General features: G+C 39.9%; 1 protein-coding gene across 1 annotated transcript in view; it reads right to left on the bottom strand.

Moving 5' to 3' along the window:
- SPTLC2 (serine palmitoyltransferase long chain base subunit 2) overlaps positions 1–15,928 on the bottom strand; it is a 72,287-nt gene that overhangs the window by 10,077 nt on the left and 46,282 nt on the right. The window contains exons 9-10 of the mRNA XM_009646649.2: positions 3,411–3,546; positions 1,218–1,347 (exon numbers count right to left, since the gene is read on the bottom strand). Of these exons, the coding sequence (XP_009644944.1) occupies positions 1,218–1,347; positions 3,411–3,546 (266 nt within the window). The remainder of the gene's footprint in view (positions 1–1,217; positions 1,348–3,410; positions 3,547–15,928) is intronic.

Here is a 15,928-nt window from a genome sequence, read left to right as displayed (position 1 = left end):
CTCATAAAAGCCCTGCCTGCTTCATGTCATGCCCTTTGAGAGACTCAGCTCCAGGTGGGCTTTGGCTTTCCTGAACCCATCCCTACGTGCTCAGGACTGTGTCTCTATTCCTCCTGGGCCATGTCTCCCTGCTTGCACCTCTTACACGCTTCCATTTTAGGTTTTAGTTGGTTTGTTCATCCATGCAGGCTTCCCACCACATATGTTCTCCTGTAAGTCAAGATGGACCATTCTTCAGGGTGGAGGGAAATCAACCAGCTGTCCTGGACACCTCTTCTCTTTGGGACTGTATCCTATAGGATTCTTTCAAGCAGGTCTCTGAACAGGACAGAGTCTACTCTCCTGAAGTCCAAGGTCATGACTCAACCTAGCTTAGGCTGAGTCACAGAATAGCAAGTGGGTAAAAAAATACAATGGAGAATTTTGACAGAGCCTAAGACAGCCCATGTACATGTCCATCAAAGATTATTCAGAAGACTCAAAAATGAATGTAGTTACCACAACAAAATGTAATAAGGATAGTCAGGCTTATTTATATACTCCCCTTTCAACTATACTAGTCAGAGAGTAACTTCCATCCTTAATTTTTAAGACAGCATCTCCTAACTGTGATGCAGGCCTCCTCAGAGGGGACCTCCATTCCCATCTGGAATATGCTTAGAGCAGGCAGGAGTCAGTAAGGCATTGCACGTGGCACAGACTCATTTATGACAGGATCATTTAATATACAGTGCTCTGAAGCTGTAAACAAGAACTGGAATAGTAATCTCTGGAATAAAAATTCTCACTGGCAATTATGTGCTGAGGTTTGCACTTGCTTTTGACAGGAATTTAGGTGTTTTGGAGGTTCTCATGCTTTTTTTCCTTACCTTCTACATGTAGGGTCAGAAGCAGAATTTCTTCCTTCTAAAAGATTCAGTGGAAAGTAAAGCCTCTTAAGAGGGGAAAAACCATTGTCTCAACAGAATGAGACTGTCTCTCTTGCATCACTTAAAATAGGAAAAGAAAGTTCCCGACATTTACTGTAGGCAGACATTCTGCATTGTTGAAGCAAGGAAAGAGAGATGGAGTCATTGCCAGCTCTACTACACAAGGATTTGAACATTAGGTCCAATTAGTTTGTGTACCAAATACTGAACCAATCTACAAAAAGTAGACAATTATTTTATCTGTTTACAGAAGGTGTGAGCAAAAGGAAGACAAGATGAGACACTTACTGTATCAAGCATCTCTTTGGTATGAGCTGCAGACAAACAGAATCTGGCTCTGGACTCGATGATGGGGGTGGCAGGGAAACCCACAACCACAACACCGATGTTCCGCTTCAGCATCTCACGCCCAAACGCACTGCCAGAGAGAACAAGAAAGATCATCACAATGATACCAGTGGAGGCAAAGCAGCAGCAGCATGAAGGTCTCAGTATGTTAACCCATACAGGCCTCTGCTGAAGCAAGCCTGGAAGACCACAATTTGGGGCTTCCAGTGCTTTCTTTCAGAGGCAGAACGCTTTTCCACAAAAGGCTTTTTTTAATTCAACCCCAAGGTGGTCCTCCTCAAAAGGTTTCACTGTATTAAGTTCTAACAAAAGTGAAAGACTATACGTGGCAGAGCCTGGTCTTTTAGCAGGCTGTTTCTAAACGGATTTGTAACCTAAGCTTGGAAATCTTTCCAATAGGAAACAAGGATTTTGGGTCAGAAGTTTGACTACACAAGGAATCCCCCGTGCTGCAATCCCCCAAAGCAGATGCTTCTGCAGTTTCAGGATGGTTTGTTTTCACCAATTTTATTAAATTGAAGTACATTATGGTGTCACAGAATGTACCACTTTTTAAGTCCCTATCATGGGAACCACTGAGCTGCCACAGTAAACTGAGATCATCTAGTCTGATACCAAATACTTTTAAGAAAGGTGCAGAGACCTCATACATCTGTCACGCAGTATCTTCAACAACACAAATTCTTATGGGGATTAAAGAAATCAGCGGCTGTGACCTATGCGATGAGAGGCACAAAGATCTAGATCCTTTCCGTAATGGCAGTGCAGTTGTGGGTGTTTCTACAGGCCACAGGAAATGGTTAATCCTTTTTGAACTGACCTTGTCTTGAGAAGTAGCAATGAACTTAAGAGACTTATAAGGATGTATAAAAATAACATCCTTTTACTAGGTTTTTAAGTTCTCTGCCTTTTACTTCTGCTACAACTATTTTCCTTATAAATAGGTGCATCCTGATACACTTAATTTTGTATCCATTTCGTACACTCAAACTATTTTAAAAACAGACTACAAGAGACAAAGAAAGAATGAAGTAGACCCGGTGTAGATCCCAAGGGCTAACTCACATCAGAGCTCTGTGTTCTTGCTCGTTTTTGTGTAAGTTACTGGCCCAACTGCTCAGCTAGTAAACATTTCCATGAACGTTTCCAGGGAAAAGTTTGTACTGACTAGTAGAGCAGCTAGTTGGCAGAAACAGTATGCCTCTGTGCTGGATGGCCCACACTACAGACTCTGCAGCACCCATAAAGGTTACTGGCCTTTGAAATTTGGTTATACTGAGAAGGGTGGAGGAAGACTGTATCTAGCTTCATGGAGAGTGCTAGAAGGTGTTTGTTCCCTCACAGAACCACAGTGCTTAGCCAGACTGAAGCCTAACTGAGCTAGAAGAACACTAGAGATGTTCTGTACAGCTTAAAATGAGGCTATGCTTTCCAAATTTGAAAGTGTTGGTTGACACTGCATTGCAGACAGACACTGAAAAGCAGCTATCAAAGCCCAGTTGTCCTTGAAATCAGGCTTTTGTTTATGTCGCAAGATTTTTTAACATATACATTACACCCTGCTTGCAGAATTTTAGCCTTAATTATCCACACAGCAGCCCACAAGTCCACAAGCATTTATAAAGCTATGTGTTACAGTTCTATTAGTATTTATGAGACCAGTATCTGAGCTATTAAATCCAGACCTCGTAAAAAAACTTGGGATTCATCAAATACAGGTTGTTGTGTCCCATCATGACCCACCCTCCTGCTTTTTCTTTTTTAATTTTCAGAGTTGATCTGTGGAAATGTTGGCTGCTTCTGATCCAGGAGCTGGTTAAAAGATTCCTTCAGTGACTTTTAATGTTAATTTCCATTCAATTTCAGCTTCTCTTTAGCACATACATACACTTTACATAAAAAAGGCAGGTAGTGGCAAAATTGCTTCCCTGAAGAGCTTTCTTGCTGCCCCAAGCTACAAACCTCAATTTTCTCAAGATTGCTTCTAGGAAATTTCCATGTTTTACAAGATTCAGTAATAATCATAAAATCAAAAATCAAACCAGTCTTTTCTTATATTTAGAAGAGTCTTAATATTCTTGTACTATCCTAGCTTTAAAGAAGATGGATGATAAGTTAACCCGTTAAACCTACCCAATTTTTGCTGGCATGTACAGCATCAGAGGCACAACAGGGGAATCTTCATTTCCATAGATGATGAAGCCCATCTCTTTCAGTCGTCTCCTGAAATATCTTGTGTTCTCTGCTAGCTGCTGCACACGCGCTTTCCCTAGAAAAGAAATTAAGATAAGACCGTGAACACAACAGTCGTTAAGTCACGTGTGTAACTGCAACACCAGACATCTAGCTGAAGTACAAACTATGAGTGTACCACTTGTTCTTATGGAAGTGTTAAAATTAAACACAAACTAGAATTTGCAATCTCTTCTCCTTCACATAATCAAGATTAATCACTCATTTTCTGACAGGCTGTAAGCGAATGGACTAACCATCAAGCCGAAGCACTCCCTAGATTTCCCACGTCAGGTTTTTAATCAAGAGGTACCTGGCAAAACAAGGCAATTACCTGCTTTTAAACAAGATTCAAAATTTGCTCAAAATTCACTGGTAACTGCATCTTGAAGAAGAACTTGCTTACACTTTGAATAATTAATGGAAAACTATTGAATTGGCTGGGGCCGTTTGCAGTATTTTATCCTGCTTGTCCGTATTAATGGAAATTACTACTTTCCTCCTTAGATCTGCTTGCTGAACAGATCATGTGGCTGCTCCCTAACCTTTTTCAGTTAAAATGAGCTGGGTTTAAATTAAACAGATTACTTCTGATAATCCAGCTCACTTCACATAAGCAGCAGCAGCCAATTTATCATGTATTCAGCCAATTCTGTATGGATTTTTTTTGGACATTTGTCAAAATTACTACACGGGACATTAGACAGCCAGTATAATATAAATATTCCAGCTATTCAGATATGCATAGGACAACCTATTTATCAGTTAAATTCTAGCCTAGTGCAGTGTACTATGTCCCTGTATCACCCAGAAAAAGATCCACCCACATCATCTCAACTAAACAGATGATAATGCATTTCTGATCAACTAATGATCTAATGTGCTTAAGAGATTAAGCACTGTGCCATTGATGAGACTATAATATGTAACATTTATAATTACTTGTCTCTGGTCCACAGAGTATATTTCTGGATAATTGACTATCCAAACACTGCCTTTACCTGATTCATATACTGAAGCATTAAATCTACAGCAGTGTGGATCTATGCCACGTAGTGAAGTCAGCTGCTAGATATTAATCATCTTCCTTTAAAGTTGTAGATAACATAAGGTGATTAACCAAAAGGAACGCCAGGTCTCAAAGAACCATCTGACACCCACACAGCTCTGCTCCAGGCCAGAACAAATGTAATTTTAAGAACCTATATAGTTTTTGTAGCCAAGAGTATCAGACATTCCACCCACAACCATGCAATCAAAGGCAAAATCCCATCAAAGGCAAAGCACGAGGAAAAAAAGGATGAAACCTGTTAAGTTTGCAAAACTTGGCCTATCATTAGTGGGTAGGAGTCGGTATTTTTAACAGCGTTCATTGCCATTTAAGACATCTCTTCTCCTCCATTAACAGCATTATTTCTTAATCTCATCTCCCCCAGAGTTTGTGCAGAAGCTTAATTCCTCTTCCCCAAAAAGCAGTAAGATTTCAGTAAAACACAAAGGCATCTCATGCTTATGCAGCTTATTTTTTAATTGGCTCACATCAGATCAGATCCTCTAGTGGAGACCCAGCTTTCTCTTATGTTTTCAAACCAATTATTTGGTTATTTTAAATACCCCAGACTGCAAAGTGAAGTTGAAAAAAACCCCCACACCCAACCAAATAAAAAGAAACAGGCCTGCAGCAAGATACTACAGATAGTGGGCCAAAAGCCACTACTTGCAGTTCTAACACTGAGGCAATCAATAGAACCACAAGTGTCCAGAGCCATCTACATACAGAAAAAAAGCTACTATGGTACTTTCCAAGAAAGCTGCATCTGCATGTCTCCTATATGGAAATACACAACTTCTAACAACATTTCAAGTCAGTGATGTACAATCCCATCAAAATACACACGACTTTTCTCCACCATGAGGGTGGTAAGGTAATGTACACAGCTGGATACAACTTCTGTGATCAACCCCTCTCCCATGACCAGGAACGCAGCTTCTCCCATACACATATTCTCTCCATGCTCTCATAAAGCACAAAGCTTACAGTACTTCAACCAGAAGGAACTTCTGCACCTTTATAGTTTTCCCCTCTGCACATTCACACACTTCTCAAAGTTGTTGGGAGCCGTCCAGGCTAAAGATTAAAGAGCAACCTTAATTTGTAGTTGGCAACTGCTTCACAGTCTTCCTTAAACTCTTTTTTTTTCCCATAGGAAGACTTTATGATTCTAGATTTGTCCTTATAGATTGAAGAGTGCTTTGAGATGTAAACAAGTTTCCTGTGCAAGTATTTCAGTTCTCTTCAGAGACATAATCACCTACTACCGCAACTGACAGATTTGAAAGATGCTTGCCCTCTTCAAGTTTTGGGTCTTAAAAGCCCCTCCATAACCAACAGTCAACTCAATGAAGTAATTACCTCTCCAAAAACTTTTTGCCACAGCTACAACAATATTACCAAGAACCTGAAAACATGTTCAGTGGTGTCTTCACGCTACCCACCACATGTCATTACCATCTTCTGAAGAGAACTGCAGTCGCGGTGAAGCAAAGCACCAGGAATCAAACAAGAACTGGGTTCAGGTTCCTTGTCCTCTGCTTTCCTTTCTCCCTGCAACCTGTGGAGCCACTCTCCTCCGCTCTTCAACATATTTAGTCTCCTATTCCACTATAAAATCCTGCACTTGGAAGAGTGATGCCACATGCTAATTGAATAGGGTTTGCAATATTACGCAACAAGCATATAGCCAGTGTTCAGCTCTGTTAACGTTTGCTGGTTCAGCCCCACTGGTACACACTGGTGTAGCAGGCTGTTAACTGCTACTACAGTTTTACCATGTTTTCTGGGACCACAAAGACAAACCAAGCAGTGCCTGGAGACAGCAGTGACAAGGTACCCCTGCTAATCCCACTTGTACCCAAACAGCGCTTGAGCATTCAGCCAGGACCTCAAAATCCCTTCCCAGCCCAAACATCTTCTGAAGCTTGGAGCTCTGTCTACATCTGCTCAACTGTAGGCCTAGAAAGACTGCCAGGACCGCAGCAATCCTCCAGCAGCTGGCTTTCTTGGCAGTATGCAGCTGCATTTTTAAGACCACGCAAAAAAGGCCGGCTCAGACACCACCCTGCCAATTGTTCTTGCATAGGAGTTGTGCAATGTTTCTGGTAACATCCTTTCATCTAGGGAACTGGAATGTGATGACCTTCAGGGAGGGAAGGAAAGGGGGAAGAAAGGGAGGATTACTGGAACTGAGTTCTTCAAAAGGCTAGAAAACTAAAAGCCCTTATCAGAGCAACTGATCTGAAGTCCCTTATGGGTCCTGTAAATGGCTTAAGCTAGCTACTGACAGACCTACACTGGAATTACAGGATTAACTAATAACTTCTCCTTTGCTTTTATACCCTTTTGCAAGTTTACTGCAGTTGTAACAAGATTACTCTTGCAATTTAGTAAACCACTTCCTTGCTTGTAGCAGCCTAGGCATCATTTAGTCTAAAGCCCAGATGTATCCCCTAAAGACCATGCTGCCGTTGTAACAGAAGTGACGGTCCCAAGCCACCTAAAGGGGAGAAACGCTCTCCCTCTACCACCCTCAACTCAGAGCTGTAGCTGTGTGGACTCAGCAGAGAAAGAAAAAAGAACATAGAAAAAAATGCAACAACCGCCTCTGCTTGGATAGCTAAGATAGGCTGAGTATTTGCAGCTGACAGTTTGAGAAGAGGAACGTGCTTATACTTGACATAACCTTACACCAGTCCACAATCACAGGCAGTCACTTTAAATCGTCATTGCTCATTTTCATACCGACATCTGTCTTACTGTACACCTTAAGTGCAGAATACATGGTACAGAGTTGCAGCCCTCCTACCCCAGGTGCTAATAACCAAGCCTGAATTCCCAGATCAGCAGCAGCTTTGCTGGCGAAGTCGCTCAGAGCTCCTCTCAAACCTTTGCTCTAAGGCTTTGCCCATAACATCACAGTTGTTATCTAGAGGGCCAAGAATGCCAGATATATGCTTTTGCATTTGTAAACCCTAAGCAACTTAACTCTTAACAGACAAGTCAGGCTTTAGAGTTTCTGCAGCAGAAGGGTTCAGTACCATCAGCCAAACCAAGAAGGTAACAGCTAATTGACTGTAGTATTTTTACCATTCTTCCAGTACTTAGCACATAATTTCCAATATGAACAGCAAACTTTTGCCCATTTCTAAACAAGCTTCAAAAGATGGTGTTTCTAGATTTGTGCTGAGGGAGAGTATTTCTCCTTTCTGACATTTTACCATATGGCATATCAAGTCTTATAAATATGTAAGGCAAGCAATGCTCTTTAAAAAATACAGCTAGCATCTCCCTGGGGAAAAAAAAAAAAGATAGTATTCCAACGCCCTAGAGAAAGCACTCCATTACGAATCTAAAGGTACATGAGATGTATATTCCCCACAGCCCTATTGGAAAGTAAATTAGTATCTCTGCCAGGACAGATTCCCACAGGCTAAAAGAATGATCCTTCATTGCTTGTGAAGGCCTCTGCTTTAGGGGTCATATTGTTCAGAAAGACAGAAGTTATAGTGAAAATATTATCTAGGAAAAATTCAAGCAAATTTCTTCTCAAAGCACAAATTAAGTTGATACTTACCATAGTTATCTGCAGGATAAAAAGGGGGCTGCACATTCCAGCACATTGAATCTAAACTCCTCTTGCAATGGGTTTATCAATGAGGCACATAAACAGAGAAACTCACCTGTATTTAGCCCTGCTGCTCTTTACATCATAGAAGCTTGTGCTTAAACTAACAATCCAAATACTGCAAGGATTCTCAGACAAGCCTTATTTGCAAAAGGCAGTTTAATAAATACACAGCAATTGCTCAGCAATTAAAAATTTTTGCAAGGTCAGGATGAACTTAGTCTTTGGGGAAAAAAAAAAACCACCCAAACCACCAGACACTTCTTAGAGCTGAGATCTGTGTAACTTCTCCGTTCCATGTTAAAAAAAAAAAAAAAAAATCGTCTCTACAAAGAACAAAGAGGCCCTAGAATTCACAGAAGTTACTCCGCTGCAAAGATCTAAAATTTTAACATTCCTGTCATCTATTAAGGCTGATGGATAAGCTATCATAGATGGCACTGGACTCAAAAGAAAATTTAGTTCAACCAGGATGTATTTGGTTTTCCCCCCTCTTGTGATCTCTAGGCAGTAATTGGAGAGCAATCACAAATCTGTCCTTCTAAACAATGCAACACTTCATCAGCCAGGCTTCTTGAGAAATAAAAGGCATGTTGCACTGTACACAGACTACTGACTGACACTGAACTCCAGAGGGGCAAACCAGCTTCAGATGGACAAAAACCACAAGCAGGAGTTTATCTGCTTGTCACACTAGGGATCACTGTCACCCGGATCTGAAACAAAGAGAGTCAATGCAATACAAAGGAAGCTATATGTTTACATTTTTAATTAATTCTTATAAAGACTTCAAAGCAACATAGTGGGACACATCTTCAAAAATGGTTTCTGAGCAATGAAACTATTCACTGTATGCACAAGCTGCAATACAGCTCTTGTTGGTCAACAAAGACCAGTTCACATTAGATAGCTATAACGAAATTAGTATATGTTCTTTCATGAACTAACCTCTCTTAGCTGTTCAACACATTAGAGTTTTAATCTTGCAGTCTTTAACCCATTTCTTTTGTTGCCAACATGGACAACGAGGCTAAACTGAGCAATTTCAAGCCTTTATCTTACATACCAGTTGAAATCTAGCATCTTTGGTTTTAATGGTTAAATGAAAAATTTAGAATAAAAGAAAACTCTTGATAAGAATTGCTATTCAGTACATGCAGAATCATTCCACTTGTGATACATACTTATTGCCCAAACTACTCAGTCTCTCAATAACAGCTCACGTTGTAACTTAATGGAACACCCCAAGTTCCAGCTTTCATTATGCAATCCATGAAATTAAAACATTTACTAGCAGAGACTTGTAAGAATTCCGTGAGAACTTATGAAGATGTATTCTGATAGTAGCACACTGCCTCTGATAAGACTCAGTACGTATCTAACAAGAAGCAGGTTTTGCTAAGAAGATTGGCTGGATCATATTAAAGACATCTTTTAAATCACTGCAAGTAGTAAAGAAGATAAGGGCAAGTTAATCTTAATATCAGATCCATCTTTGAGATGAAAAAACCCTGTTAATTCTTTGCACAAGAGTTACTTTCAGTCTTTAATGTAATTTGTTTCGCATTGTTTTTCAAGCTTGTTCTATCTTACAAACTTGCCAGTACAGAGGCATTGAGGTGAGAAGCATTATATCACCTACTGACAGACGTGCCATCCTTAATTTGTGGCACAATCATTTCTCTTGGTTAGCATGTTAGCAGGAATACTTCGCTAGGTGGGCTATTAATTTGTGGGACTGCTTACCTGGGCAGGTTTCTTGTCCTCTCCTCTCCTGCCAGCAATCTAATAAACTTTTTTCCTCCCTTGTACAAATGCTTTCCCAAGACTAAACAAGTTATTTTTTTTGTCTTTCTTAGAAGAAAAAATAAAAATAAAAATCAAGCTAACTAAAAGAAGGTACTTGGTCAACTAAGTGCTTGTGCAGATTGTGATAGCTCTGTGTGCATGTGTACGTGCACAGCTGTGTGTGAAGAGACATCAAAGCAGCAGATCTCAACCTACTTTTTCACAAAACAATGCTGAAAGGCATTTTATAACCTGAGCAGTAATGTTTACTGACTGTTGCTAGTTACTTAATTAACAACTGAGTCTCCATATTCTTGTGTGGAATAAAAAGAGCTTGTAGAAAGGGTATGTTCTGTAGCATCCACCATCATTCCCAAATGACACAACCTACAATCCAATTTTATGGAAATCCTTGACCACACAAGCTTACCAAAATTTTTACCAGACATAAAAAAAAAAAAAAAAAAAGAAAGAAATCACAACCCATTATGAATGCACAGAGAACAAAGTGATATCATCATGTCCTGCTCCCCAAACAGAAGATAAGGTAGCTAAATACGTGGAAAGGATATGGACCAGGCTGCAATGTTTCATGGTTACTTTTCAGAGAGCACCAGCATCAGTGACAGTGAAGGTAAACCACTATTTCATTAGCAAGGGTAGAGCTTTTTCTCCATAAACTTTGCTATCAATGGGTCAAAAAGAGGAAAATAAGTGATAATTTTATTTTAAAAAGCCTGTATTTTTTGACATTTGGAAATGTTTAAATCAAAGTAAACTGGTGATGAAAACTTGGTTACATATATCATTCTCTAGAAGTTTGTTTCTTCAAGTCAGAGGGATGCTGTAATATATTCAAGCTTGTAAATTTTTCCACATTAAAACCCCCTTGTTTTTGCAAAGGCTTATACTTCCATTCTGTTTATTATTCCTACAGTTCTGTCTTTTGGTTGGCTGTTTCAGTGGAAGACATAAATCAGCATACTCTGTTTTGGAAACAAGCGTTTTTCAAATCTCAACCAGGAATTCAATATTCTTCTGCTGATTTAACAGATTCTCCACTAAGCTTTCAGAAGCTAAGTTGCCTCCCGAGGGCTTATGAAGATCTTTTGCAATGTTAACATAATAAGTCAAGTTGTTTTCTGGACACTATACTTGTAAATACCTCATCATTAAAAAAACACAACAGCTGACTCCTTTTTTTGAGAAGACATAAAAGCACTACTACTCTTGTATGAAAAACATGTTCATAGCAGTAAAAGATATAGAAAATGCCCTCTTTAAGGCTTCTCCTGGAAAGCCCAAGTCAAGCATGACTTCTAAAAGCATTTGCACAATGAAAAAAACCCAGCAAAATGTTTTTAGACTTCCCAAGTAGCAGAAAGGACAAGCTCAACTTAAGAATATCTGACTGGAAGCAAGGGTCAGATTTGAAACAAAGTAGTACCTATTTATGGGCTATAGTAAGTAAAATGAAAACTAGAGAAAGTGGAGTGATGTTCTAAACTAAAAAACACTGGAACACTCAACAAAATTCCAGTTCAACATTGATTAAATGCCAACACTTTTACCTTTTAAGGAAAAGCTGTACTAAGAGACACAGGGAGAGCACAGATTGTTAAAAATGCTGTAATAGCGGTGTAAAGACCTGGGATGGTAATATCTGCCAGAGCTGATTTTAGGAGGCTTGTAACATCATCTGTCAAAAAGACGACTCATAACATGAACTCACATCCCAAGGCAGAAAGGGGGATCAAAATCGATTCATGTGCATAATCCTGCCAAAGGCAGCACTCACCTACACCACCTCAAAAAAAAAAAAAAAAAAAAAAAAAAAGTGATTTACAACAGCTCAAAAATGAGAGGGAGGTTTAAAGCAAAGTTTTTGCTGTTTTTTTTCCTCTGAGAGATCATACTATAAAAGCTATTAAGGAAAATTTGGTTATACATTACACACAGATTTCTTTCAGAATACTTTTCCTATCTCATTGTTTTAAGTTCCAGGGACAAGGTGGCTCCACATGTACCAATCTGCTTCCTCTAAGTTTGCACGTGTGAGCACTGCACCGCTGCCAATATTTGCAGTAAGAATTTTACATCCTTCCCTTCAGATGCCGTCTGCAGATTTTCATTACAGGTCTTCATAAAAGTATTACATACAATTATACAATGTAACCTGAGATTGCACAGAGACATATTAGAATGTATGGGTAAGAATACTATATCCCCCCAGTTTTACATTATAAAGCACCAGTTCACACAGGCAAATGCCAAGAGAACCTGCCAAAACAATGAGAAACTTAAAAAAAATGGGAATGATTCCTTAGCTTGGTGCTATTATATTACTGTTTAATATCTCAAACTAGTATTTAGCACAGTCAGAAGAGAGAAGTGACTCGTTGGGTCTTTCTGCAGTGCTGCTGGGAGGATCCAGGTTTAAAAGCAACTTGGAAATGGGAAGAGTCTTTAGGCTTTATGCCTAGAGTCTGGGGCCACCAGAAGGACCGAGCATCTTCCACTAGGGGCCACTGCTGCACAGAGGGAGTCCACAGCCACCCTCTGCGGGAGTGGCTGTGGACTCTCTGCAGCAGTGACCTGCTATCAGGATGTGCTCCCCCCCAAAAAAAGCATCCTATACTGCATCATGGTAGAGCCATGCTTAACTCATCCAGGAGACGCCAAGGAACCGCTAACTGGACAGCTGACTCAAGTTATTTATTCTTCTGACACACTTTGCATGCTTCCCAAGTTCACCACTCAGGAGATAAACTACAAATAACGTGGGAGGAGAAGCCCGGTTTAAGAGCCAGCACACTTGAAAGCATGAACAAGGAAATCAAAAGACCGCTGGGAGCTCATGTTCGTTGGCCATATGGCAGCAGCATTAGCAACGATTTATTTTAGGAGAAGCAGCGAAGGGCTTGGCTCATGACCATTCTGAGCTAACCCCACGCCTATGGCTTTTTAACAAGACTGCATGCAGGGGATTTGCCTGGATTACATGGGTACTGATTATGGAGCCACTGCAGAGGTGATGGTAAAAATGCTCTGTGCTTTAAAGGACAGAGGAAAACAGTTAAATTTGATGTAAAAAATTGGCAATGGTAAAGCCAAGGAGATTCAGAAATGGAAAAAGGAGAAAAGAAAAATTATGGCTGATGTTCTTGGCATTGAAAGGTCTCGGCAAAACAAAAATTATGCTAATACTAAGTATCTGTCGTTGTATTTGCTATGAAGCTAAACAGTTCCAGTGGAGTCTAAAGGCATGCCAAAAAACAGCTGGGTGCATGTATTGTATACTCACTGAGTTTATATATACTGGTGAGATTGAAGCCTTTGGCATATTCCAAAGCCCAGAGGAGTATTTTTATACTTGCACTTTCTGATTTTGTTTGCAACTACCAGCTGCATTTAGAGAACTCCACGGCAGCCTGCTTTCACCATGAACTTCATCGTAAAGAGATGCAGCTTTCACCATGAAGAGATTGTGTCTCCTGATGTGACTGAAAAGATATGAACTGTTAAAGAACTACCATTTAAAACATACTGACTTAAAGAGGTTTTAAAAGAACTTTGGTTGCGTGTGTAATCCTAGAATAGTTTGGGTTGGGAGGGACCTTTAAAGGTCATCTAGTCCAACCCCCCTGCAATGAGCAGGGACATCTTCAACTGGATCAGGTTGCTCAGAGCCCTGTCCAGCGTGACCTTGAATGTTTCCAGGGATGAGGCATTTACAACCTCTCTGGGCAACCCGTTCCAGTGTTTCATCACCCTCATTGCAAAAAATTTCTTCCTTATATCTAGTCTGAATCTACCCTCTTTTCATTTAAAACCATTACCCCTTGTCCTATCGCTACAGGCCCTACTAAGAAGCCTGTCCCCATCTTTCTTATAAGCCCCCTTTAAGTACTGAAAGGCTGCAATAGAGGCACTATCCCAGAAGATCTTAGTAATTGTTCAAAATACCACAGTTTATTAGGCTATTAATAGAAACTCTATGCTGGTGACCACAAAAGAACTTGACTGATCAGGTGCACATGCACTCCAAACATCACAGTGGTAGTACTGCCCAACTCTGTTGTAGCCAATAAAACAGTACTTGTATTAAGAGGATAGGTCTGATTTCTTCATACTGCCCTGATCTATGTATCACTCAAACAGTAAGTTCTCTAGAGCAGTCACGATCTCTGTACAGCAGTGAGCACAATAGTCTTAGCTCATGATTGGACTTAATGATCTTAAAGGTCTTTTCCAACTTAAATGATACTATGATTCTATGAAAGTTTGTCTGCGATATGGTGACACAAAGATGATACAAAATGACATGGTAATAAAAACAGCTAAAATGGATGCTCACCCATGCACAGCCATGACAGTATTATAATTATTTGATTAGTCATCTTTTGCCTCAAACAGCAGGCTTCATTATGTGGGCAGAGAGACTTTGAAATAAGATACATGCGTAAAGGAGACGAGCATGAATAAACATTTTAAGGAGTTAGTAAAACCAGTATTAAACCCAACTGATTTAAACTGAGCCAATGTTTATCAAACTCCAGGAGACAGCTTTTCTACAGCAAAATCCTTTTTATAATATCCTGAAAACTCAAGCTTTAAAGAGATAGAGACTAAACCAATACAATGCTACTGATGCCACAGCCACATAAGACAACAGGTTAACAGCCACCCTGCCTCAAGTCTGGCCAGTGTTGGCTCCTAAAACCAGCATAAACCAAATATTTAGTAATAATTGCAAATACATAAAATGAGTAAATTCAATTAGAGAAGTTTATAAATGCTGAAACTTAGAAATTATTAATCCTTAGTCATTAAAGTGAGATTACAAATGTTATGTTGCCTAGAGACTCAGTGCCATTTTTGTACAACCCAACAGCTAACACAAGCAGCAATGGCTGACACCAGAGCTCTGGGAATAGAAAGGTAGCACACTGGCGTACCTCCAGCTATAAATTTTTACTGAGCTACCACATGGCAAATCAGGATTCACATATATACCAGCCAGGCAATTCAGAACTTAAGGGGTGTCTACCACCACCACTTACTCATTTCTGCATATAGTTGAACTAGATACCTTGGTGAATAAAAGCATCCAAACTACCCATGGAGGCGGCAGTGGGAAGTATCTAACATGCCAGAGTTCAGTCCAGAGCAAGAGTGGCTGAAAAGGTTTTGCATGGTGAAACTTGTTAAGGTTACAAGAAGAAAAATTACTTTCTAATAACTGAGTTCTTTAATTATTTTGTCCACATGTACATTTAATCATCTTGGTGCACATACATCATCAGTAATCAACTTCTATACTTTTTGCCTTTGTAAATTGGCACAATTGTAGAGCAACCTGTATCTTCCTCAGTGTGAAACAAGGCTAATGTTGTGCCTTACACGTGTCCTTTACGGTCTGTCAGCTACAGAATATTGTAATCTACTAAGGACTCAGAGGAAGGTTCCTATGCATGAGAATAACACATCAAGTATTTACATTCCTTAAGAAGGGTACATCTACAAATCCACAGGATAGAAGACTCGGAGTGCTCCCTGTCATTATAATTAGCCAACAGTGGGTCCAAGTCTTTAAAACATGTGAATGAAGGGCTGCTTTATCAAATGTAGCATCACTACTAGACACTGTACCAGTGGCAGAGACTTTGATGAAGCGGTGACTGGAACATGAGATGGCTGACCTGCAGATGTCTGAAAGGCATTCCTAAGTTAGCTTCAGCTATGTTAGAAAATTTTAGCAGAATATGTTTCCACTACTAGAGACACATCTTCTGTAACCAATCCCAATAGTCTGTGGAGGAACTGCAGCCACTGATAAACCAAAGTCTTAGACAAGACTTGATTGCTCTCCATAGCGGGCAGTATAGTTTCACCCCTCAAGTAAACAGCTTAAACCAAAAATGCAAGAAGATAATATCCTGACTTGGG

Source organism: Egretta garzetta, unplaced genomic scaffold, assembly GCF_000687185.1.
Source record: "Egretta garzetta isolate BGI_Z169 unplaced genomic scaffold, ASM68718v1 scaffold79, whole genome shotgun sequence".
Classification (NCBI taxonomy): domain Eukaryota; kingdom Metazoa; phylum Chordata; class Aves; order Pelecaniformes; family Ardeidae; genus Egretta; species Egretta garzetta.
Note: the sequence above shows the minus strand (reverse complement) of the source record. Positions and strands in the feature narration are given on the sequence as shown.